Source organism: Oryctolagus cuniculus, chromosome 9, assembly GCF_964237555.1.
Source record: "Oryctolagus cuniculus chromosome 9, mOryCun1.1, whole genome shotgun sequence".
NCBI classification, from domain to species: Eukaryota; Metazoa; Chordata; class Mammalia; order Lagomorpha; family Leporidae; genus Oryctolagus; species Oryctolagus cuniculus.
Window position 1 is genome coordinate 127,832,364 of NC_091440.1, and position 26,620 is coordinate 127,858,983.

General features: G+C 48.3%; 1 protein-coding gene across 4 annotated transcripts in view; it reads right to left on the reverse strand.

Moving 5' to 3' along the window:
- DENND5B (DENN domain containing 5B) overlaps window positions 1–19,894 on the reverse strand; it is a 202,145-nt gene extending 182,251 nt beyond the window's left edge. For 2 of the 4 annotated variants that reach the window (XM_070049608.1, XM_070049609.1), the window contains exon 1: window positions 19,451–19,621. In XM_070049608.1, coding sequence (XP_069905709.1) covers window positions 19,451–19,586 — 136 coding nt within the window. In that variant the 5' untranslated portion in view covers window positions 19,587–19,621. Of the gene's footprint in view, window positions 1–19,450 lie in introns of all 4 variants that reach the window. The other 2 variants (XM_070049612.1, XM_070049610.1) reach the window with 2 other exon arrangements.
- Window positions 19,895–26,620: the final 6,726 nt, after the last annotated feature.

Sequence of the window (26,620 nt, forward strand, 5' to 3'; positions counted from 1 at the left end):
AACTATGTCTGAAACGGGCCAGCTTTGTGGTAAGGGGGATTAAGTTGCTTCTACAACGCTGGCATTCAGTACCAACACTGTGAGTTTGAGTCCCTCTGGTCTACTTCTCATCCAGGTCCCTGCTAATGCACCTGGGAAAGCAGAAGATGGCCCAGTACCTGGGCCCCTATCACGCATGTGGGAGACTTGGGTGGAGTCCTGGGCTCCCAACATCAGCTTGGCCCAGCCCCTGATTGCAGTCATCTGAAGCGTGAGGAGCAGGCGGAGGATATCTTTCCTCTCTCTCTCTCTTCTTTTCCCTCCTTCTCTGTCACTCTGCATTTCAAATAAATAAAAATTTAAAAAAATTATTCTGAAACAGCCAATACCTGGTTTTCCAGATAAACTTAGAAGATGCAGAACAAAAATTAAATACACAGAAAATCCACAAATCCTTATTTTGTTACTAATTTTACTTTCAAAAAACTCTTAGGTGAGATATAGACAAAACTTCCATCTTTTTCTCATTCTCTACTTTTGCAATCTGATAAGGCATCTAAAAGTATCAATCTTATTTAGTGTAAGAAAATTAAAGTGCCAGTTGCCTTTATAAATAAATGTTCAATCTGCTGCTCATGTGTGGTACTCTCTGAATTCAGATTTAACCTCTGAGACCTAAAGACGCAACAATGAGCAACCAACCAGCAGAGTCGCTCTTAGCCTCCCTTTTCCTGGAAGGCTCTCATCGCTAGCCTTTCCCTAAACAACCAACTGCACTTCAGGAAATCTTTCACGAACATTTTGCTCTAAAGAAAAAAATACCAAATAAGTTAGTTACTATTAGAATATATAATTACATAGACACTTTGGACGGGAAAGTATTAAGGAAAAACTTTTCAAAGAAAAAAATTTGTAAAACTCTTGTCCAAATTAAATGGGAGTGTTCTGTTGAATTCCAAGAGCATCTTTTAAGGAGCTAAAAGCTTTATGTTGCTGTGCAAGGAAACCTGAGCAGACCCAAAAAAAAGCTCAGTCTATAATCTCATCACAAAGCAGCAAGGCCAAAAGGCAGAGGTCAGGGAACAGGGTGCAAAAGAGTTCCCACACTTGAGGGAAGACTGTATCTCATTATCTCACAGACCCTCAAAAACACTGAACTGTGTTTACTAATACATCCTGTAAGTCTCAGGCAAATGTGAATATTATGAAAGAATTTACTTTTAAGAGCAGGGAATTTAAGAAGTTCTTTTCCCTTCATTTGAAAAGCACCAATCTCTCACACAAGTCTGACTGTGCTTTAGTTGTCCTTCAGAGACTGATTTTCAGATAAAAGCTATTACCTGATCTAGACAGTACAGAAATAAATACTTAAATACTGATGTGCACACATGTCAACATCAAGACCTCTGCCTCTAATGACTTCACAAGGCATGTCTACTTTGGGGCCTATGTCCACACTAGGAAAAGCATAATTTTTACTGTTACTTAGAGATTTCACAGCAGGAAAGACTGAATGTAATTTTGTTAAAATTTCAGTAAGCAAAACCAACATTTGTGCAGGAGACTGTACAGAATTACTCTATGGCTCTCCAGTGGGCAGCTCAACCTGTGGGGACTATGGGATCCTGGGTACCAGTGAGGATTTCTTGGTAGCATTACTTAAATTCTAACCATGAATTTTGTGTTCCAGTGGAAGACAAGTGAACAAGACAGCAATAAGATCAGAAAACGAGGATTTTGGAATAACAGGTATACTGTTTAATTTGTTTCTACCAGCACCCAACCTCCTTATAGTTACTTTCATTCTCTCCCCCCGAGGCCCGCCTCCAGGGACAAGTGATAACAGTAACCCGCCTGCCAGGCCTCACTGCGGATTTTACATGCTGGGACACACCGCTTTCATGTACTTAATTAAATTCAGTTTGTAGCTTGCGCAGCCAGAGAAAAAACAAGCACTGCCCGACAGGAGTGAGAACAACCAAGTAATGGTTGTGTTTTAATAAACTGTGAAATCAGAGTCATTGTTCTAAGGAACAGTGGCACAAGACAAACGAGGTTGAGCACAAGAGCTCATTTCCTGCAGCTGAGCCAGAATATTTTGAAACCCACACAAAAGTTTATTTATTAAGAAATAGAACTCGAGACAAGAAATGGGAAACATTTTTAAACATTCTGTTATCTTGTTACTCCAGCCATTTAAATTTCCTTAAAGGTTAGGGTTAAACTTACAATGAAGACAAATTAGTAGAGAAAATAAAACATAACACTGTGGTCCTCCAGGTGAACCAATCACAAGCTAATTCAAACTGCAAGAGGCCCCAGCTCTTCTTACCCAAGCCTCTATCTCATTCCCAGGAAATTCCAGCTGACCTGCCAGTGCCAGCTCTCATGACAGGCAGGACTTCCACTGCTCCGGCGATTACACCAGGGGCTAGGATGCCTACATTTGTCTCCCCTAGGGCAAACAATCACTCTTTGCTCTTTCAATCTATTACCAAAAAAAAAAAAAAAAAAAAAAAAAAAAGAATAACATAGACATGAATGTAACATAGAGGAATAGAGGAAGAACTCTGCTGGTCTAGTAGATAGTGCCTATTTTCCCTTCAGACAGAGAAAGGAAAGGAAAGAAACTGAAGTGATAGTAGAAACAAAGAATTAGGGCCCAAGAAGCTCCCTATTTCTACTGGGGATGAAGGGGACCGAGAAAGCTGTGCGACTGTCTTCACAAGGAGGTTTTAACAACACAGAAAACTTCTGCCAAGAGACTTCTTCTTTTACAGGTTTTTACAGATGAGATAACCAAAGTAGCAACAGGAGGTGGCTTCATGAGGACTAAGGTAAAAATAAGAGTGACCTTTGAAGAAGGGATTTGGGGAAAAAAAGAGCAAAAGCCTGGTCAATGGGCAATCTGGTGCCGATCTGCATTGAGGAGTTGAGACACCAGAAACTCGCAGAACGGCTCTGCCTTCGGCCTCAGCGTGCCGCCAAACCAGAGGGTGCTTTCCTGTGTTAGACACGGCAGTGTGTTCTGTACCAGGAAGAAGGAAGAAGAGGGCAGTGAGACAGCACAGTCTTTAAAGCAGAAACCAGGATGCTCCAGGCATAGGCGGGAGAAAATCATGCAAAATAGGTGTATTTTCATCAAAAGGCCTCTGGTATTTAGAAAATAAACTACTGGAAAGCAATCTTTTAAACTGACTTCACAGTTTAAAAATCCAAAGGCCCAATCCTCTATTTAAGGATCCAGCACTTTACTCCTCACAGCAGGATTAAACTTCAAAGATTCTGCAACCTGAGGCCATCAGTGCGCCACAGTGGGTAAAGCCTCTATCTGCAGCGCCAGCATCCCATCTGTGCGCAGGTTCACGTCCCAGCTGCTCCACTTCCCAGCTGCTCCACTTCCAATCCAGCTCCCTCCAACGTGCCTGGGAAAGCAGCAGAAGATGCCCAAGTGCTTGGGTCCCTGCACCCACATTAGAGACCCAGAAGAAACTCGTGGCTCCCGGCTTCAGACTGGATCAGCTCCAGCTGTTGTGGCCATTTGGGGAGTGAACCAGCAGATGGAAGATCTCTCTGTGCCTTTCCTCTCTCTCAGTAGCTCTTCCAAATAAATAAGAAATAAAGAAATCTTAAAAAAAAAAAAAAAAAAAGATTCTTCAACCCTGAAAAACTAGAACCCATCTCCTTTTTTAGTGCATTCCTTAACTCTTAAAAGCCCTCAGTGAACACTGTCACGGTTTACAACTGAGAGGCATCCAGAACTCCAGATCAGTGCAGGCACTGAGAAATACCTCCTCGTAGGTTTCTTCATACGGTGAACAGAATACCTGAAAAGTCTGGAGAACAGAGAAGCAGACTACTCTGGCAGTGATATTTATTTTTTTAAAGATTTATTTTTATTTATTTGAAAGAGTTACAGAGAGAGGTAGAGACAGAGAGAGGGGTCTTCCATCTGCTGGTTCACTCCCCAGATGGCAGCAATGGCTGGAGCTGCGTCAACCCGAAGCCAGGAGCTTCTTCTGGGTCTCCCACGTGGAGGCAGGGGCCCAAGGACTTGGACCATCTTCTACTGCTTTCCCAGGCCATAGAAGAGAGCTGGATCGGAAAAGGAGCAGTGGGGACTAGAACCAGCACCCATACGGGATGCAGGCACTTCTGGCCAGGGCTTTAACCCACATGCAGTGAAGTGACATTTCTAAAAGGCTTCACGAATATGTGGAAACCATTCCCAGCTCATTAACAGCAACTGAGCAGAAGCATCAAAAAAAGGGGGCAGTGGTTCCCACCATGTATGACTGATACCCAGTTACTGTGATGATGCAAATGAGGCTGCTTCCATCCAATAACACACGAAAGGAACCAAGTGAAAATGACATCATGAGAGCTTAGACTTTGAATCTAATGTGCTTATTTTAAAATGGATATCATTTGCAGCCTTGGTATGTTTACTACTGTTAGTAATAATGACCTGTGATCCAGCTCATATATGGCAGGGCCATAAATGTGCCAACACCCAGCAGTTAAGGACAGCAGGTCTGAAGGACTCCAGGGGCAGCAGGATCTAGTGGAAAAGAGCCACTGGGAGCCAGCCCTTGGGATGGAAGCCCAGCTCGGCCTTTTCTGTCTCTCAGACTTTGGGCAACACATCACCGAACCTCAGCCTCCTCGTCCATAAAACAGAGAAGTAATGCCTTCCAGTTACTGTGAGAATTACAGATGACATTTACAAGTCACCAAGCACAATTCATCCCTGATAACTAAATGTCAGCTGTGCTCACAGCTTCAAGGTGCCAAGGAGATTTGCTGGGGTTACTTCTGACTTAATAAATGCACTCATTTAAAGGAAGCATTATTTCAAAATTAGCATTTTGAACCAGTGATCGGTAATGTACACAAGTTTATACCAGAAAAGTAAAAGATAACTCAGGAAGTCCATGTTGGTTAAAAAAAAGAAAAGTCACAACAGTTAATCAAGAATACAGTCAGCAGAAGTCACGTGTTTTTGAGAGAGGACCAAGTGCCCTTTTATCTTCATGGTGTGTCACCTAAGCAGCATGGCAGACACTTCCACTCTTCCTGCCCAGAATTCTCAGTCCTTAGCTCCTAGCAGCCAGCCAGCCTTGCACTTGCGTGAAAAGCAAACAGAAATTAGTCTTGTGCTGAAAATTTTTGGATTCTCTGGGCAGGAAAACGTCACATGGCACTATCCTAAAAAGTCAAGCCTTAGGCAGCACAGAACATAATACAAAGCACAATAAAGTATAAATGGGAAAAATATAAAGAGCTAACTTTATAGAAACAAAGAGAAAGGTTCTACCTGACCATGTCCAAAGGTGATGTGCGTGCCTGTGAAGGAATTTCCTAGGATACTCCTCTAAAACTACAACTGAAGCTGCTCTTCAATACAACCACTTGATGAGGTTCCACGAACACCACTCACCAGTTATGTGCTGCTCATCACGTGGTCCTCATTCATAAACAATTAAGACATACTGTTGGCTTAAAAAATGAGGGGGGCCAGCGTGGTGGCACAGCTGGTTAAGCTGCCGCCTGTAACAGCCACATTCCATGTGGCTCTGCTTTGAGTCCGGGCTGCTCCACTTCCAATCCAGCACTCTACTGGCGTGCCTGGGAAAGCAGCAGAAAATGGCCCAAGTGCTTGGCCCCTGCACCCAGCTGGGAGACCAGAATGGAGTTCCTGGCTCCTGGATTCTGCCTGGTCCATTCCTGTCTATTGCAGCCATTTGGGAAGTGAACCAGTGGATGGGAGAATTCTCTCTCACACACACAATGTAACTCTGTCTTTCAAATAAATAATCTTCTTTAAAAAAAACATGAGGTGTGGACATCTTGCCTAGTGGTTAAGGCAGTGGTTGAAATACCTGTGTCCTGGGGCTGGCACTGTGGCACAGCAGGTTGAGCTGCCACCTCGATTACAGCATCCCACATGAGAACCACTTCAGGTCCCAGATGCTCCACTTCTGATGCAGCTCCCTGACAACATGACTGGGAATGCAGTGGAAGATGACCTGATTGCTTAGCCCCTGACACCCCTGTGATGGAGTTCCAGGCTCTTTTGTGGCCACCAGGGGGGTCAACCAGTGGATAGAAGATCACTCTCTCTGTCTCTCTCTCCTATAACTCTGCCTTTCAAATAAACATATTTTTTAAAAGTAAAAAAAGGGGCCGGTGCCGTGGCTCACTTGGTTAATCCTCCACCTGCAGCACCGGTATCCCATATGGGCACTGGGTTCTAGTCCCGGTTGTTCCACTTCCAGTCCAGCTCTCTGCTATGGCCTGGAAGGGCAGTGGAGGATGGCCCAGGTGCTTGGGCCCTACACCCGCATGGGAGACCAGGAGGAAGCACCTGGCTCCTGGCTTCAGATCAGCATAGCTCCAGCCGTAGCGGCCATTTGGGGGGTGAACCAACAGAAGGAAGACTTTTCTCTGTCTCTCTCTCTCTCACGGTCTAACTCTATCTGTCAAATAAATAAATAAATAAATCTTAAAAAAAAAAAAAAGATACCTGTGTCTCAGTCCAGTTCCAGTCCATGCGGACATTTGGGGAGTAAACCAGCAATGCGAGCTCTAGGTACCTCTCTCAAATAAGTAAATATTTTTTTTGAAAAATCAAACCCTTGCACTGGCACTGGGGCGTAGCAGGTTATAGCCCTGGCCTACAGTGCCAAAATCTCATTTGGGCACCAGTTCAAGTCCCGGCTGCTCTCTTCCAATCCAGCTCTCTGCTATGGCCTGGGAAAACAGTGGAAGATGGCCCAAGTCCTTGGGTCCCTGTACCCGTGTGGGAGACCAGAAGAAGCTCCTGGCTCCTGGCTCCCAATTAGCTCAGCTCTGGCCACTGCTGTCATTTGGGGAGTGAACCAGCAGATGGAAGACCTCTCTTTCTAACTCTTTAAAAAAAAATAAATAAAACAAATCTTTTAAAAAAAAAAAAAAAGAATGGTATCTGCATGCTGGTTTGCACATAGCTGGTAAAAAGGGTTAGTCATAACTTATTTCAAGAGGAGAGGAAAAGGGTAATATTTGTTTTTTAAAGATTCATTTATTGGGGCCAGCACTGTGGTACAGTAGACTAAGCCTACACCTGGCTTCTGGCTTTAACTTGTCCCAGTTCCAGCCACTGTGGCTATTTGGGGAGTCAGCTACTGGGGTTCTTGCTGTCTTTTTCTTTCTGTCTGTCTGCCTCTTAAAACAGACAATAAACCAGACAATCAATAAACAAAATGTATCTCATATAAGCAGAGAGTAGGGGGCTGGCACTGTGGCATAGTAAGTTAAGTCTCTGCCTACAGTGCTAACATCCCATATAGACACCGGTTCCTATCCCAGCTGCTCTTCTTCTGATCCAGTTCTCTGCTTTGGCCTGGGAAAGCAGTCAAAGATGGCCCAAGTCCTTGGCCCCTGCACCCACATAGGAGACGTGGAAGAAGCTCCTGGCTCCTGGCTCCTGGCTCCTGGCTCCAGGCTCCAGGCTCCAGATTGGCCCAGCACTGGCTACTGTAGCCATTTGGGGAGTGAAATCTCTCTTCCTAATTCTAGCTCTCAAATAAATAAATAAAATCTTTAAAAAAAAAAAAGCTCTCAATTTAGGGCTTAAAAAACCCACATATGAATCAAATATGCCAACTTTTATTGCTAGCATGAAAAGGAAAAGTTTTACTTCTGTCCAGATCAAATCATTTCATTCCTTTATTCAAACAATCTGTTTGAGTCCCTATTTTGTGCCAGGCACTATTTCAGTCACTGGGTGTATACTGGTAAACAAGAAAGACAATGGTACTACTCTCTAGGAGCCAACAATATAATGGAGACGACTAACATTAAAAAGTAAACAAGTGATTTAAAATATATTGCCAAGTACTAGTAGGTGTTATAAGGGAAACAAAGTGGGGTGACTAACAAGTGACAGACAAAAGTGGGGAGGGAGTGGAGGATAACCAAAGAGGCCACTCTGGGGAGGTGGCACTTGTGCAGAGACTGGACAAGGAGAGAACTCATTCCTGCAACAACTAAGGGCTATACCGTCCAACAGGGCTGCCCTATTGACACATGGCCCCTGAACACATGAAATGTGCCTTGTCTAAACTGATACAAGTTATACCTGTAAAATGCACAGGAGATTTTTCAAGATTTAGTAAGAAAAAAGAACGTAAAAAAATTCATTAATGGGCTAGCACTGTGGCATAGGGGGCTAAGCCTCCACCTGGGTGCTGGCATCCCACGTAGGTGCCAGTTCCTGTTCCAGCTGCTCCTCTTCTGATCCAGCTCTCTGCTGTGGCCTGGGAAAGCAGTAAAAGATAGGCAAAGTGCTTGGGCCCCTGCACCCACATGGGAGACCAGGAAGAAGCTCCTGGCTCCTGGCTTTGGATCAGCACAGCTCTGGCAGTGGTAGCTATTTGGGGAGTGAACTAGTGGATAGGAGACCTTTCTCTCTGCCTCCTCCTCTCTATCTGTAACCCTACCTCTCAAATAAACAAAATCTTTTAAAAAATTCATCGGTTTTGATTATATGTTGAAATATTCCAAACATGTTGGGTTAAATAAAACGCATCACTAAAATCAGTATCATCCATTTCCTTTTATCTTGTAATGTAGTTGCTGGAAAATTTTTAAATTCCAGATGTGTCCTACAGTATATTTCTGATGGATAATGCCAGCCCTTGGGAAGAGGACTGCAAGGAAAGAACTGAAGTTAACAGGCTGTGACACAAGAAGGACCTGCAAGAAAATCCATACAGCTGGAGGGGGCAGACCACTCAGAACGTTGGAAAGGGAAGCAGAAACCACCATGAAGAGCTTTAAAAAAGCGGGGTAAAGGGCTTGAACCTTAATCTAACACAAAGGAAGCCACCAGACTACTTCAAGTAGAAAAAAATTATGTGAATGCCTTCCTGACTATTTTGTGGAGAACTGGCAGTACCTTTCACACTATAGATAGATTTTCTAATCTAACAATAATCTGGAGATTTCAGACACGGGTCCCTGGGTCCCTAAGAGTCCATGAAGGTTATAATTTGGGGGGAGGGAGGCCATGAATCAATATTAACATTTCAGGGAGTTTATTAAAAATTGTAGCTTGCCTGTAACGCGAACTGCACAGAATAACAGATTCGTCCCCTTTGCTTGTGGCTGACATTTTGACTACTCACCCAGTCTGCCTGTGGAATATGCAGGACGTATCAGTACTCACGGCCTACGGCACTGAGAAGTCATTTCTTTTCAAGGTCAATTTAGAGGTTTTGCTTGTTTGTTTTAAACTCAAAACCAATTTCAAGTCCCAGAAGTTCATCTTACTTTTCTCCTTTCAAGACAGATGAGAACTTCGATGATGCCTACCACTTTCCCAAGGGACAGACTAGCTTCTAACCTGCCTGCCTGCGCTCACTGCCCTGCCCACCGCAACTTCATAGCAATCACACACTCCTTTTAAAAACCAAAAATGGGCACAGGACAAGAATTTATGCTAAAAATGATAAATAATAAAACCCAGTAAGAAAAGCAAAAAGATTTTTTAAAGCTCAAAGTGATAAATTATTTGCATAATAAAAGCCTTTAATTTTTAAAACAGCACTTGAAAAAGTTGTATCCCAACACTCATTTTTCATGAAGATTTTCAAATCCCTGAGCATAATAACATCTTTATTAACATCTACTAATTAAAAAAGAGAAGGAGGCACTGGCGCTGTGGCGTAGCAGGCTGAGCCTTTGCTGTGGCACTGGTTCATACCCCAGCTGCTCCTCTTCTGATCCAGTTCTCTGCTTATGGCCTGGAAAAACGGTGGAAGATGACCCATGTGCTTGGGTCCCTGCACCACATGGGAGACCTGGAAGAAGCTCCTGGCTCCAGCCGTTATGGCCATTTGGAGAGTCAACCAATGGATGGAAGACCTTTTCTCTGTCTCACTCTCTAGCTCTACCTCTCGCATAAATAAATCTTAAAAAAAAAAAAAAAAAAAAAAAAAAAAAAAAAAAAAAAAAGAGGCCGGCGCCTCAGCTCAATAGGCTAATCCTCCACCTGCAGCGCCGGCACCCTGGGTTCTAGTCCCGGTCGGGGCGCCGGATTCTGTCCCGGTTGCCCCTCTTCCAGGCCAGCTCTCTGCTGTGGCCCGGGAGTGCAGTGGAGGATGGCCCAAGTCCTTGAGTGTTATACCTATACATTCCACCAGCTGGCACACTGGAAAACATTTTAAATTAAATATGATTCATCCAAAATGCTACTGTTAGTTATGGCTATATCAACTCCAAAAATTATGTCATCATTAAACAAAACAAAACTTAAGGATCTGGCATATAGCCTGTGTTTCCTAAAGATCCCTGCAGAAAAACTGTCCCTACCCTCCAGTAAACTGCAGGAAAGGAGAAGGTCTTCTTCCGTCTGGAGGGTCACAGAAATTAAAACAATGCACTGTGTTCCAAATTTTTTTTTTCAGATGTTTACTTTCATCTCAAGAAGTAGAAACACTAGCAAAAGGACGTGTTCGTGAATTCCAGAAGTTTGTCTAACACCTCAGTAGCAGATAGAACTCGCATCCCTACAGTCTTTTTCTTTCTGCTGGTTCCCTTTTCTTTCCCTTCTTTGTACCTTTTTATCCTCCCCACAGACACAGGCCTACCTTCTTCTGCTCTGGTCTAGTTCTCTATGCTGGTGTGTCCTGTGCTAACAAAGTACAGCCTATGTCTGAGCCTGGGGTTATCACAGGGGATTTTGTTGCATTCACTACTGGGTCCAATTTCACTGTGTTTTGAGTACACTTTTAAAAGTTTATTTTTCTTAGCCGGCGCCACGGCTCACTAGGCTAATCCTCTGCCTGCGGCGCCGGCATCCCGGGTTCTAGTCCCGGTCAGAGCGCCGGATTCTGTCCCGGTTGCCCCTCTTCCAGTCCAGCTCTCTGCTGTGGCCCGGGAGGGCAGTCGAGGATGGCCCAAGTGCTTGGGCCCTGCACCCCATGGGAGACCAGGAGAAGCACCTGGCTCCTGGCTTCAGATCAGCATGGTGCGCCAGCCGCAGCGGCCACTGGGGGGTGAACCAACCGCAAAAGAAAGACCTTTCTCTCTGCCTCTTTCTCTCACTGTCCACTCTGCCTGTCAAAAAAAAAAAAAAAAGTTTATCTTTCTTCGGAGCCAGTGTTGTAGCTCAGTAAGTTAAACTACCACCTGCAAGGCCAGCATCACGTATCAGAGCACAGGTCAGTCGGAGTCCCAGCAGCTTTGCTTCTGAGCCAGCAGAAGATGGTAAGTACTTGGGCTCCTGCCACCCAAGTCAGAGACCCAGATAAAGTCCCAAGCTCCTGGTTATGACCTGGCCCCACTCGGGGTGTCACAGTCATTCAGGGAATGAACCAGCAGATGGAAGCACCCTGTGTCTATCTCCCACTTTGACACTCTACCTTTCAAATAACAAATGTTGAAAAAAAACTTTTTCTTTATTTAGCAGGCCAAGAGACACAGTACTGGTTTATTCCTTTTTTTTTTTTTTTTTTTTTTTTGAAGATTTATTTATTTATTTCAAAATCAGAGGCAGAGAAAGAGAAAGAGAGAGAGAGGTCTTCTATCTGCTGGTTCACTACCAAGTTGACCACAATGGATGGAACTGTGCTGATCCAAAGCCAGGAGCCTCCTCCGGGTCTCCCACGTGGGTACAGGGGCCCAAGGCCTTGGGCCATCTTCTACTGCTTTCCCAGGCCATAGCAGAGAGCTGGATCGGAAGTGGAGCAGCCAGGACTTGAACCGGCGCCATATGGGATGCTGGCACTGCAGGTGGTGGCTTTACCTGCTACGCCACAGCGCCAGCCCCTCTGGTTTACTTCATAAATGGCCAATTGGAGCTGGACTGGGCCCAAAATGAGAGATGGAAACCAGGAACCCAACTACTTGAGGAATCCCCAACTGCCACTCAGGGTCTGCACTAACTGGAAACAGGAGCAGAGCTGGACATCACACACACACACACTGATGTAGAATCCGAGCATCCCAACTGGCACCTTAATGGATAGACCAAACACCTGCCCCTCCAGTAGATTTTTAAGTCTAGTTGTCACTCTACCACAGCAAATGGACCCCGAATCTTCTCTGCCCTTATTAGAATGCAGGCTGAATTTGTACCACTCCTTCTGCAGATCCGGTTGTGGGCCAAAGGGTTCAACCAGCTACCAACTAAGGCTCTGCCATCCGTGGTTCAGATCAAGATGTACAAGTGTATATACCTTGGCCACTGTTTTAAAAGATATCTGATGGCAGTCTTGACTATGACCTTCAGTATGGAATAGGTGCCAGCCTGAAATGCTTGCTGAATTCAAGTCCAGCTCTTCTTTTTTCTGAGTTTAAATTAAATAAATCTGGGGTACAGCGCATTAGAACAACCAGGCACTCATCGGGTCCACTGCTGGTCAAACACAGTCTGATGGGGCCTTTTATCTCTCTGCCCCGGTTACTACACTGCAGTTTTTGTTTGTTTGTTTGTTTGTTTTGACAGGCAGAGTTAGACAGTGAGAGAGAGAGACACAGAGAAGGTCTTCCCTCCATTGGTTCACCCCTCAAATGGCCGCTACGACCGGCATGCTGCGCCGATCCAAAGCCAGGAGCCAGGTGCTTCTTCCTAGTCTCCCATGCGGATGCAGGGCCCACGCACCTGGGCCATCCTCCTCTGCCCTCCTGGGCCACAGCAGAGAGCTGGACTGGAAGAGGAGCAACCGGCGTCCCAACCAGGACTAGAACCGGAGGTGCCAGTGCCGCAGGCAGAGGATTAGCCTAGTGAAACGCGGCGAGGGCCACTACACTGCAGTTATGTCCAAGGCCTCAGCCAGAACTAGCATGCCATGATACCCTGAAAGTCTCAACTACATTTTCTATGCACCCAACAATCCAAGCTAAAAATGGCTAAAGACATCAAGGAAGACGTCTACGCAAAGGCGTGTGGCAGAGATCTCAGCCATTAGACTTTAACAGCAACTAGCAGGACTAAAATCGCACTAGCACGGGAAGACTTTAAAAATAGTCTGGTCAGGGCCAGCGTTGTGGCACAGCGGGTTAAAGCTCCGGCCTAAAGCATCGGCATCCCATATGGGCGCCGGTTCTAGTCCCGGCTACTCTTCTGATCCAGCTCTCTGCTATGGCCTGGGAAAGCAGTAGAAGATGGCCCAAGTCCCTGGGCCCCTGTACCCACGTGGGAGACCAGCAAGACGCTCCTGGCTCCTGGCTTTGGATCGGCACAGCTCCGGCCGTTGCGACCATTTGGGGAGCGAACCAGCAGATGGAAGACCTCTCTCTCTGTCTCTACCTCTCTCTGTAACTCTGTCTTTCAAGTAAATTAAATAAATGTTTAAAAAAAAATTCTGGTCATCATACACTTGACAGACTTATTTGTAAACTTACATTCCTTCATTTATTAAATTCTGTGCACTATGGAAGAGTGCCTTTCCTCTTAGCGAGCTTGCGCATTTGTGTGACTTAAACGAAGACCTAATGACAGCCTTTATTTTTTCCAATGCCCCAAAGATTAACTGCTGTAAATTAAGCCATATTCCTAGAGCTACGTTTTAAAGGAAATGAGAGTCATAAAAGAAAATTTTAAATTATGTCTGCCTTCCTTTTCATCAACTAACTGCATGATTAACTTCCATCTCATATACCTCTTTTCTTTTATATCAAATAAGGAAACTAATTTTGAAAATTTCTTATCACTTACATTTAAAGGAAATTTAAACATTTGCACTTTAACTTTTAAAGGACATTTTTGTAAGCAAAGTGCATCTTGGAAATGCACTGTGAGTAGAAACACAACAGCTAAGATGGGTAGAGAGAAGACAATGGGGAAGGGGCCAGCATTGTGGTATAGCAGCTGCTACCTGCGACATGGCTTTGAGTTCTGACTGCTCCACTTCCAATCCTCCTCCCTACTAACGGCCTAGGAAAAGCAGTGGAAGATGACCCAAGAGCCTGGGCCCCTGCCACTCAGAAGGAAGACCTGGAAGAAGCTCCTGGGGGAGTGATCCAACGCATGGAAGATCTCTTTCTCTCTCTCTCTCTCTCTCCCTGCCTCTAACTCTTTGAAATAAATAAATGAATTTTAAAAACAAAGGTAACATCAGCATATCACTATGCCCTGGTAAAATTATTAGGTTCTCCATTTCTAAATATATTTTCATTTATCCATTTCTAAATTACTTTAAGCTATTATGGGATCCATTTAAGTACACTAGATATCCTAACAGTCTTTTCCACTATTGTTAAAGCTGGAGTTTGCTGAGAGGAGCATCTAAAAACCCCTCTGAGGAACTGGCCTTTGGTCTAGCAGCTAAGACGCCAACTAAGACACCGTGTTGCATAATGGGTGGAGTCCTAGGGTCTGATTCCAGCCTCCTGTTAATGTGGACCCTGGGCAACAGCCACAATGGCTCAAGGAGTTGGGTCCCTGCCACCCACTGGCAGACCCTGACTGTGTTCCTGGTTCTGCCTTCAGACTCACCCAGCCCTGGTGCTTACAAGAATTCGGAGAGTGAACCAGCAGATAGGAGCTCCCTTCATCTGCCTCTCTCTTCCTCAAATAGTAATAAATAAACAAACAAACAGGGGAGACCTTTAAGATGCAGCAAGCTACGCAGCAGCTTCTGAAGCCAGAATCCCACAGTAGAGACACAGAAGGGATTTCTGGCTCCTGACTTTGGCTTGGCTCAGTCCAGACTGTTGCAGCCATTTGAGGAGTGAACCAGGAGGCAGAAGGATGGAAGATATTCTCTTTCTCTCACTCTTCATGTCATTCTATCTGACGAGTAAACAAAAAGTAAAAAAAAAAAAAAAAAAAAAAACTACCTGAATTTAAAAATGAATAAATGATTAAAACCATCTTAAGCCTTGATAACCTGCATCTATTACTTGGCCATACAGTATGCATCCTTAATTTGACTTCAGTGCCCCACCACCTGCAGATTATGGATTGTAGGAACATGCAGGAACATGCACCGCCGTGGCTCACTAAGCTAATCCTCCACCTAGCAGCGCCGGCACACTGGGTTCTAGTCCCAGTCGGGGTGCCAGATTCTGTCCCAGTTGCCCCTCTTCCAGGCCTGCTCTCTGCTGTGGCCCGGGAAGGCAGCGGAGGTAGAGGATGGCCCAAGTGCTTGGGCCCTGCACCCCAGGGGAGACCAGGAGAAGTACCTGGCTCCTGCCTTCAGATTAGCGCAGCGCGCCAGCCGTGGCAGCCATTGGAGGGTGAACCAGCAGCAAAAAGGAAGACCTTTCTCTCTGTCTCTCTCTCTCACTATCCACGCTGTCAAAAAAAAAAAAAAAAAAAAAAGTCTATAGAGCAGTTGATAGAATTTATGTATAGAAAAAGTCCATGAAGACTTCTACAAGCAGAGTAACAACTTGTTAACAAACAATGAGTTAAAAATAGATCACTTCCAGAAAAAGCAAAATACAAACTATCATTACCTTTGAAATAAGGCTGCAAAACAGAAACAGCATTCTGAAAAATTTGCCTGAGTGCTATGGTTTGAGCATGGCCCCCAAGAAGTTCATACGCTGGAAGCTTGGTCCCCCGTGTGGTGACACTGGGAGGTGGAGAAGCTTTGAAAGGTGGGGCCAGGGAGAGATCCTTAGGTCACCAGAGTGACCCACTTGCAGAAGGGATGCACACAGTTCTCACAGGATCCTGGGTAGTTCCCGTGTAAGCAAAGTGTTTAAAAAAATAGTAATAATGGGGCTGGCACTGTGGTGTAGCAGATTGTTGCCGCCTGCAGTGCTGGCATCCCATATGGGTGCCGCCAGTTCAAGACCCAGCTGCTCCACTTCCGATCCAGCTCTCTGCTATGGCCTGGGAAAGCAATAGAAGATGGCCCAAGTCCTTGGGGCCCCTGCACCCCCAAGGGAGACCCGGAAGAAGCTCCTGGCTTCGGATCGGTGCAGCTCTGGCCATTGAGGCCAATTGGGGAGTGAACCATCGGATGGAAGACCTCTTTCTCTCTCTCTCTCTGCCTATCCTTCTCTCTAACTCTGACTTTCAAATAAATAAATTTAAAAAATAGTAATAATAAAAGCAAGCTTAGCTCCTGAAGTCCTCTGGCTTCCTCCACTAGGTGTGTGCTTCTGTGAGCACTCCTGCCATTGTGACGCCATCTTGCCACAAGGCCTTCACCACAGGCTGAACTGATGGGGGTCACCTGAGCTTGGACGTGAATTACCCCTCAATAAACCTCTCTTCTTTGTAACATACCAAGCTTCAGGTACTCTGTTACAGCATCAGAAACTGGTCTAATACATGGGCACAAATGCATACTGACCCCAGACGTAATTCCACAGAAGCATTCAAGAAGACCGTCAAGAACATTCCCCTCAGCGTCTACACTCCTTTCTCCCTCCGGTGGTGTCCTCCTCATCTCCCCACCTCTCACATGAGGATCACCCCACTCTCACCCCAGAATGCAACCTCTGCCCTCCTCTCTTTCCTGCTACATTCACTCACCAACTTCATGGCTTTAAATCTGCGTGTACAGCCTGGACTTCTCCCTCGAGCGATGTCTTGACTATCTGACATTTCCATTTTGAAGTCTAACAAAGCTGAACTCCTCTGCAACCCGCGTCTCTATCAGCATTCCTATTTCAGGAAACAGACAGAGGAGCTTATAATTGTTCAAAATCCTGGAGTCACCTTTGGTCATGTTCTTTGAGTGCTTGCCACCACGTCAACAACACTGACATCCACACAATTCATCAGCAAGTCTTACTAGACCTACTTGCAATACTGATGCAGCCTCTGACTCCTTCCTGCCACTTCACCAAGCCTTCAACGACTCTCTCAAATACGTAGAGCCTTCCAAACGGCCTGCTCTCCCTGCACCTCGGATGTAGGCTGAGCAGCATGGCAGCCCAAAGGTCCTTTTAGATATACATCAGATCTTAGCCGGCGCCGCGGCTCACTAGGCTAATCCTCTGCCTTGTGGCGCCAGCACACCCGGGTTCTAGTCCCGGTCGGGGCGCCGGATTCTGTTCCGGTTGCCCCTCTTCCAGGCCAGCTCTCTGCTGTGGCCAGGGAGTGCAGTGGAGGATGGCCCAGGTGCTTGGGCCCTGCACCCCATGGGAGACCAGGAGAAGCACCTGGCTCCTGCCATCGGATCAGCGCGGTGCGCCGGCCGCAGCGCGCCGGCCGCGGCGGCCATTGGAGGGTGAACCAATGGCAAAGGAAGACCTTTCTCTCTGTCTCTCTCTCTCACTGTCCACTCTGCCTGTCAAAAAAAAAAAAAAAAAAAAAAAAAAAAGGAAGAAGAAGAAGATACATCAGATCTTGTCATTACTGGGTCCAAAACCAGCCAGCTGCTTCCCATTTCAGAGTAACAGCCTTCCCACCTACCCTTTCTCTATGACCCAACCTTCTACCCTCCCCTTACCTCAGCTGCAGCCGCATCAGCCTCCTTGCTGGTGCCAAGTGCTCTCCCAGCTCAGGGTCTCTGCACCTGCTGTGTGCCCTGCCTGCAACGCTGGCCCCTCAGGGGGATCCGCTCAGTGATCTTCCCTGCCTGCTTCAGGGCTCGATTCAAGCGTCTCCTTCTCCATAAGGCCTTCTCCTAGCACGATACTTAAAATGACAGCCCCAGCATCCCACCAGGCTGCTGGCATTCCCCTGCCTTATTTTTTCTCATAGAAGTTGTTAACATCTGGCAAAATGTAGTACATTTCCAGTATCTGTTTACACTAAAATGTAAGCTCCATGATGCTCTGTTCACAGCTGCCCCAATGTCTAGAACACAGTGTACACACAGAGGCTCTCGAAACTGCTCAAGGAATGAATGATACTGATAAGTTATCAAGCAAAATGCATTATTACTTAAAAACACCAAGTATAATGAGGAGCAATATCCCAACAGCCCACACTTCCATACAGCATTGCAAAAAAGAGAAGCCAGTTTGCTTCTAAAAAATGCATCAACATTTAATTTTTTACTAATCAGCTTTGTTAAACTCATCTGCATGTGCCCAAAGAGTCCCAGTCAACAATTTTACAAAATGCTGCTTTAGCTTCTGTAGGCAAAAAGGGGAAAAAAATCTCCAGGTTTCTTCCTTTCACCTGTCACCACTGACAGTCGGCTTCCAAGTGACCCCAGCACCACACACGCTCAGGATGTGTAGGGAAGAAGGGACTCCTAGGAAAATAATACCTTCACCAAACCCAAGACCAATCTCTTTAAATCCCTCTGCACATATTTTTTCTAAGAAAAAAAAATTCTTAACATGTACATGAAATCTCAGTGGAAACAGTATGATTACATAATTACGCACACAGGAAAATCCTGGTACTCCATTATCCCTCTTTTCCAAAAACAAAACAAAACCAAAAAAACCCCACATTTTGACTAAAACTAGATATACTGCTTTTGTCGAACATATTTTGCTGCGAAGGTAACTTAAAAAAGATATTCACGTGGCTAAGACATGGATTGGTGGGTACTGTATTCTAGGGCTGAACCGTCGCATTAACTATTGTTTAGTGTTTAATACATTTCCAGAAAGAGAGAGCGAAAAATGCACACTGGTGCAATCAGCAGGGAATGCTGTCTCCAAAGGAAGCCGGCCTGCAAGGCGATGACCTAAGTGTTTCTGACACAGATAAAGTTCAGGCGCTAGATGTCACCTGTCTCACCCATTTAACCCTCCCGAACAGAAAAGACCCAGCTCAGACCCCACGGGGGTACGCAGACAGGCACGGAAAACGCACCGAGCCTCCCCTCGCCCTCCCGCATCCCCCGGCCCCCGCCAGCCGCACACTGCGCCATCCAGGGAGACCCCAGCCCCTGCAGGAGACCCCCGCGGCAACGCGGCGCGCAGCTCCGACCGCTCCAACTCCGGGACGCGGGCGGCAGAGCCAACAAAGCGACCAGCCGGGTCCCGAGCGTCCAAAGGTCCCCGCCAGCGGCCGCCACCCGGCCAGGTCGCCGCGATTCCAAGAGGTGACTCGACCGTCATCGCGGGACCGGGCGCCGGTCCACGGCGAAGTCCGAGCCGCCGGCCGCCCCCGCGCGCCCGCGCGCACCCAGCGGGCGGTCGAGCGCCTCCGGACGCCCCCTCCCCGGACCCGGCCGGGCCCAAACTTGGCCGCCGGGCGGCGGGTAGGGGGTCCAGGGCACCGTGGCCAGGCCCGGAGCCGCGGGTCGCCAGGCGCGCCGCAGCCGGCGACGGGCGGCCGAGGAGCCCGGCGTGGGCCATGCCCTCCGGCCGCCCGTTATTAATAGCCCCGCGCCGGGGAGGCGCGGCCGCGGAGGGCGCCGCAGCGCACCCTGCACGCGGAATACCTAACAATGTCATTAAGTCGCCGCCGAGCGAGCGAGCGAGCGAGCGAGCGCCCGTCCGGCCGCCGGGGAGCTGACTTTGTCTGCAGCCCGCACCCCGCCTCCCGCGCGGCCCCGCAGCGGCTCCCGCGCGCCTGAGGGGGACGCCCGCGCCGCCGCAGCCCCGGCCTTACCCGCCAGCTCGTCGGGCTCCAGCCCGCTGTCCGCGTCGATCCCACACAGCACGAAGTAGTGCGCGAAGCGGCAGGCGGCCGGGGAGGAGCCCGAGCCCGGGCCGGGCGCCGCGCCGCCGCCGCCGCCGCCGCTCATCCCGGCCGCGCCGCTCCCGCCGCCGCCGCCGCCGCCGAAGGCTCGCTGAGGGGCCGCCGCGCCGGCTGCGGTCTCCGCGCCCGCCCTAGGGCCGCGCCGGCGCGCCCATGGCCGCGCGGCCGCCCCTCGCCGCCGCCGCCGCCGCCGCCGCCTGGCCCCTGGCTCGGCGCCGGGGAGCGGCCGCGGCCCGCGCGCGCTCGTCGGGATCCCGGCGCGGAGGGGGAGGGGCGCCCGGAGCTCGGCCGAGCGCGGCCCGCGCCGCGGCAGCTGCGCTCGCGAGCCGGGAGCCGCGGCGTCTGGCGCCCGGGGTCAGCTGAGCGGCGCTCGGGCTGTGGGAGCGCGGGCCGGGCTGCGGGGGGCGGGGGAGGGCGCGCGCGCGCCGGCGCGCCGAGGGGGACCGGGTCGCGCGCGGGGGCCGGGCGCGCGCTCGCCGGGCGCCGGCAGGCTGCGCGCTCGGGTCTGGCTGCTAACGGGGGATGGTGCTCACCCTCGGTGACCAGTAATAATGAGAATAACGAGACGCTGCGCGGACGGAGGTGGCCGGCCGCTGCGAAGCCGCTGCCCGAGCCGTGCGAAGCGCCGGCGCACGTGCAGAAGCCCGATCCTGTAAACCCTCGCCCTTGCGTTCCGCGAGCCCTCGCCCTCGCTCCCCAGGCCGTCGGTGACGCCGGGCGGTGAGGCAGGCAAATGCACTACAGCTGCGTGCCCGCCGCGCGCTGACGCGGCCGAACCCCCAGTGGCTGACCCTGACCCCGCCGCTGCCGGCCCGCAGGGAACCGGACTCGGGCCCGAACTCGGCTCCGCACGCCTTCCCGCCGTTCTGTTCTGGAGGAAGGCGGGCGCCGCCATCCCGGCCCCGTGCGCACGGCCCGCGCCGCTGCCCTCCTCTGCGGGGCTGAGGGTCCCCGCGGGCGGACGCGGAGAACCCGCTTATTTGGCTGTTTGCGGCTCCTCCTGGCCGTGGGCAGGGGCTTCGGCTTCCACGGGACTGGGGTCCCTGCGGCTCCGCTTCCGCCTCCCTTCTTGCGAATGCGGCCGCGGGCCGCGCACATGGCGGAGTCTGGGGGACGCCCGGGTGGGGTTCTCGGCTGCCGGCTCCCGCCGCTGGCCTGGGCCAGGCCTTCGTGGGCATTTGGGAGGTGAACCTGCCGGAATGATGATCATTCATTCTCTCGCTGGCTCGCTCAAGTAATTAAAAACATTTTAAAAGCAGGGGCGGGCTGGGGGCATCGTGGTGTGGACTTGGGACAGCTGTGCGAGTTCAAGTCCCTAGTGCTCTGCTTCCCATCCGGCTTCTTGCCAATGCCTCCTGGGAGGCAGAAGATGATGGCCCAAATGCTTGGGCCCACGTGGGAGATCCTGTTCGATTCCTGGCTCCGGCGGGTTGTGGGCATCTGTGTGGTTAACCAGAAAATGGAGTAACTCTGCCTCTGTCTCTTCTGCGCTCTCTGATGCTCTGCCTTTCAAATAAATCAGTCTTAAAACACACACACACACACACACACACACACACACACACACACAGGGTGAACCTAGGTAATTGACCATTAATTCTGCACCCTGTGCTTTTCCTTCAAAACACTGGCCATGGCTTTTCTGTCATCGCGTCTTAGCTGGGTTGTAAAATCCCAGAGCAGGAGGTAAACTGGTTTATTACACTAGGGGACATCAAGAAGTTGCCAGAGATGGTGTGGTAAAGCAGGTTAAGCCCTTGCTTGGCACGCCCGGTTCCCATATCAGTATAAATTTCAGTCCAGTTCCTCCCCTGTGGAGCTCCCTACTAACCTGGTGGGCACCTGGTCATGGCCCAAGTGCTTGGGTCTCTGCACCCACATGCATGACAAAGATGGAGTTGTTGGCTCCACCTTGGTGCCTGACCTATCTATTCCTGGCTGTTACGGGCATCTGGGAGTGAACCGGCAGATCAAAGATATCTCTCTGCCACTCTCAAATAAATAAACCAAAATACTCGTGAAAAATATATAGATAATGTGTGTATATGTATATATATATGTGAGTATATTTATGTTACAAGCTTATTTTGCTGCAAAAAAAAAAAAAAAACCATGCATGGTTTTTTATCATAATATACATTTTCCATGAACTTTTTGAAGACTTCATAGTCCCAGCATCCAGCAGAACTTTGGTCCCATGTGGTCCTTTTGTTTGTATTTGAGCGAATGAAAACAGGGTAGTTAGCTAGGTAGTAGCAGCTTGTTGATATTACTAGCAAGTAAAGTTTAATTATCTGTGACATTATCACATGTTAATTTATTTTTTTAAGATTTATGTATTTATTTATTTGAAAGGCCAAGTTACAGAGAGAGGAGAGACCAAGGAGAGAGCTTCCATCCATTGGTTTACACCCCAAACAGTCGCAACAGCCAGGAATGAGCCAGGCTAAAGCCAGGAGCCAGGAGCTTCTTCAGGGTTTCCCATGTGGGTGTAGGGGCCCAAGCACTTGGACCATTCTCTGCTGCTTTACACAGGCACAGTAGCAGGGAGCTGGGTCAGAAATGGAGCAATCAGGACTCGAGCCAACGCTCACATGGGATGCTGGTGCTGCAGGCTGGGGCTTTAACCCTCTGAGCCACAGTGCCAACCCCGTCAATGTACTATTACACAATGTTTTCCTTTTCCACGCATGGACAGTACTGAAATGTGCAAAATGAGGGACGTAGAGGCTGGGTGTGGAAAAATGTGTTCCATCTTTGGTGGTAGCTTCTTGCAGAATGTTTGTTAGGTTCTAGACTAATCAAACAAAACATTAGAAAACTAATTTATTGTTTTCACTAGCTGAGAGATATGTCACTAATGGTTCATCTGAACAGTAACTAATTTATGAAACTGTAGCCTTTGTGTTAATGTTTTTAAGATGAAAAGATAGAATCCCCAACAAACAGCACATTCCATTATAATGTGTAAATCTCATGAAAATATACAGAATCCCTAAGATCTTTCCTAAAGCCATCAAGGTCACACAAGCCACACATTACAAGATCAAAGTTGACAAAACATGAGAACTTTCCTAATTATCACTTCAGGTGACACTGTGTAAGTTAGGCTGCAATGAAATAATTTTCAAAGAAAAGTCAAGAATTAGCTATGTATAAGTGCATACATATTTTCCTCTAAAATAATAACATAGAAATAACCTCGTAGGGTAGGTATCTAGCCTAGCAGTTGAAATACCCTTGTCCCACATTGGAGTACTTGGGTTTGATTCCTGGCCCCAGCTCCTGACTGCAGCTCCCAGCTAATGCAGACCCTGGGAGGTGTCAGTGTTGGCCCAAGTGATTGGGTTCCTGCTGTCAATATAGGACATCTGGATTGTGTCCCAGCTCCCAGCTTCACTTTTCCTAGGAGGGGAAGGGTCAATGAGTGGAAGGGAGCGCTGTCTGTCTCTCCCTCTGTTTCTCTCTCAAATAAATAAGTAAAAAATTTAAATCAAAGGAAATAAATAAGTCATGTGAACAGAAATGACTGAAATCTTCCAAAATATTTGAATTGTGTTGGGGCCAGAGCTGTGGCATGGCGATTTGTGTTTCTGCCTATGGTGATGGCATCCTGTATGAGTACTGGTTCGAGTCCCAGCTGCTTCTCTTCAGGTCCAGCTCTCTGCTATGGTTTGGGAAAGCAGTGGAAGGTGGCCTAAGTTCTTAGGCTCCTGCACTCACTTGGGAAACCCAGAAGAATCTCCTGGCTCCTGGCTCCAGATAGGCCCAGCTCTGGCCACTGTGGCCATTTGAAGAGTGAACCAGCAGATGGAAAACCTCTCTCTCTCTCTGTCTCTCCCTCTCTCTGTCTGCAACTCTGTCTCTCAAATAAATAAATAAATCTTAAAACATAGATAAGTAAATATTGTTGAGCAGAAGAGAAAACACACCCTCTTAGAAAATTAAAACAACCCTGTCCACAGCTTCCTTCATCACCAACACACTAGCCACACATACAACTGAGAGAGGAGGGATTGCTAAGGGAACTACTGAGCCCCTGCAGACATGAGTGGGACCACCTTCTAGTAGTCATGGTCAGCATGTGCCACTAGGTTGGCAGAGCCCAGTCAACCCCTCACTTCTCTGCAGGGCACAGCTACTCCAAGCATACCAGGTGTTTCATCTGAGGTTTTCCCAGAGAGAGCTTACATCCACCAGCTTACTCCCCAAATGCCCACATGAGCCAGGGGTGGGCTAGGTACAAGTACTGGAAAAGTACTAGAAGCCCAGTACTCAAGCCCAGGGCTCCCACATGGATTTCAGGTACCAGAGCACCTGAGTCTCATCATCTGCTGCCTCCTGGGGTGCCTGTTAGCGAGAAGCTAAAATCGGAAGTGGTGCTGGAACTCAACCAGGCGTTCCAATATGGGATGCAGCATCCCAGGTAGCGATGTCACTGCTCCACCAAACGCCTCTCCCTAAATTTACCTTTTAATTTCAACTTCCCATGAACATTTTTAAGTCCCTTATTATCACGCTGCCAACCAAAGGAAATCCTGGGAGACATTTTCTTCTGTCACCGTTTTTAGTTTTCTGGGAACATCTTACAACAACTATCTGTTTGGAAAATCAATCATCTCATTCCTTCATCAAAATTTCAGAAAAAAAGCATTTGTTTATGCCAGTAAGAGTTTGGTACTGGTGCTGGCAAGGTGAAGCAACAGGGTAAGCTGCTGCCTATGATGCTGGTATCCCACATCAGAGTGCTCCTTGGATTCCCAGCTGCTCCGCTTCGAATCCAGCTCCCCGCTAATGTGCCTGGGAAAGCAGCAGAAGATGGTCCAAGTCCTTGGGCCCCTGTCACCCACATGGGACACCTGGATGCAGTTCTATGCTCCTGGCTTCAGCCTGGCCCAGCCCCAGCTGTTGCAAGCATCTGGTAAGTGAACCAGCAGATGGAAGATCTCTCCGTGTCTCTATCTCTCTCTGTGTAACTCTGCCTTTTAAATAAATAAATGAATAGAAAAAAAAAGAATTTGGCAGCAAATCAACTGCCTCATAGTTTTGCATAAATCTCTTGCTACCTTATACCAAGTCCAATATTATCAATAATCTCTGTATAAGTCATTGTGCTTTATGACTATGAAGCCAAATAAGTTTATAGTCTAGTAGGAAGGAACATACCTCTCAAAATTAATGAAAATATCCACAAGAGAATAAAAAGTAAAAATGTGGTGTATTCCACACGACAAATTCCAGCAGGGCTATGATGTGCAGAGAGTAGGGAGGACGTTCTTGCTAAGGAATTCTGTAAGATAATACAGCATGGAAGAACTGAGATTTGGGATGGGTCGTGCAAGAGGCCCAGGGCTGCACAGGGCAGAGATGGGAAGGAAGATGTCCCAAACGCAGGGGAGAGGCCGTGGCTGGACAGTGTGTGCTGGGCAGTAGTCCCATGCAGGGCCAGAGCCTGAAGACCCTTGCATGACGGCCAAGGGGAGTTGAACTCACTTTCTTATAATTCCTTGGAAATGCCTGAATGATGGACTTTGTTCTTAAATAAAGACTTTATATTTTTATTATTTTTTAAAAGGAGAGGGTTTTTTTAAGAAACATTTTATTTATATATTTATTTGAAAGGGAGAGAAAGAGAACCTCCGTCCTCTAGTTCGCTCTCCAAATGTCCGCAACAGCCAGGGATGGGTCAGGCTGAAACCAGGAACTTCATCTGGGTCTCCCACATGGATGGCAGAAGCCCAAGTACTTGGGCCGTCATGGGCTGCCTCCTACGTACATCAGCAGGAAGCTGGTCAGAAGCATGGAGCAGTACCCTGATGTGGAATATGTGTATACCCTACCCACTGGGCCACACACTCGCCACAATATCTTAAAGCCCTCTCAGTTGTAATATCTGTAAGTTAATGAAATCTCTTTGCTTGAGATGATGAATCTTTCTCCAATGTACCGCTCATGACTTCTTTTCCTAGATCCTCTTTGGAATTTGATTATTATCTGTTTCTCTCTCTCTCTCTCTCTCTCTCTGATTCATTTATTTATTTGAAAATCAGAGTTACAGAGAGGCAGAGCCAGAAAGAGAGAGTCTTCCATCTACTGGTTCACTGCCCAGATGGCCACAATGGCCAGAGCTGGGCCAATCCGAAGCCAGGAGCCAGGAACTTCTTCCAGGTCTGCCATACAGGTACAAGAGCCCAAGCATTTGGGCCATCTTCTACTGCTTTCCCAGGTCATAGCAGAAAGCTGGATCGGAAGTGGAGCAGCAGGGACTCGAACCGGCACCCATCTAGGATACTGGCACGGCAGGCAGTGGCTTTAACTGCTATGCCACAGCACTGGCCCCTGTTTTTTCTCTTCTAAAAACAATTAATTTATTTTGAAAGTAAGATATATATATATATATATAGAGAGAGAGAGAGAGAGAGAGAGAGACAGAGAGACAGAGAGACAGAGAGACCGAGACAGAGAGACAGACAGACAGATACTCCATCCACTGGTTCACTCTGCAGATGGCTGCAATGGCCAGCACTGGGCCAGGCAGAAGCCAGGAGACAGGAGCTTCTTCCAGGTCTCCCATGTGGGTGGCAGGGATTCAAGCACTTGGGCATCTTCCACTGCTTTCCAAGGTGTATTAGCAGAGAGCTGGTTTGGAAGTGGAGCAGCTGGGACTGAAACCAGCAACAACAGGGATGCCAGCATCACAGGCGGTGGCTTAACCCACCACACCACCACACCGGCCCCTGTTTGTTCTCTTTGTGATATAAAATTTTCAGTTGTACAGAAATAATAGAACAACGAGCGTTTAAATACCCACATACTGGCCGGCGCCGCGGCTCACTAGGCTAATCCTCCGCCTAGCGGCGCCGGCACACCGGGTTCTAGTCCCGGTCAGGGTGCCGGATTCTGTCCCGGTTGCCCTCTTCCAGGCCAGCCCTCTGCTGTGGCCAGGGAGTGCAGTGGAGGATGGCCCAGGTGCTTGGGCCCTGCACCCCATGGGAGACCAGGAAAAGCACCTGGCTCCTGGCTCCTGCCATCGGGTCAGCGCGGTGCGCCGGCCGCAGTGCGCCGGCCGCGGCGGCCATT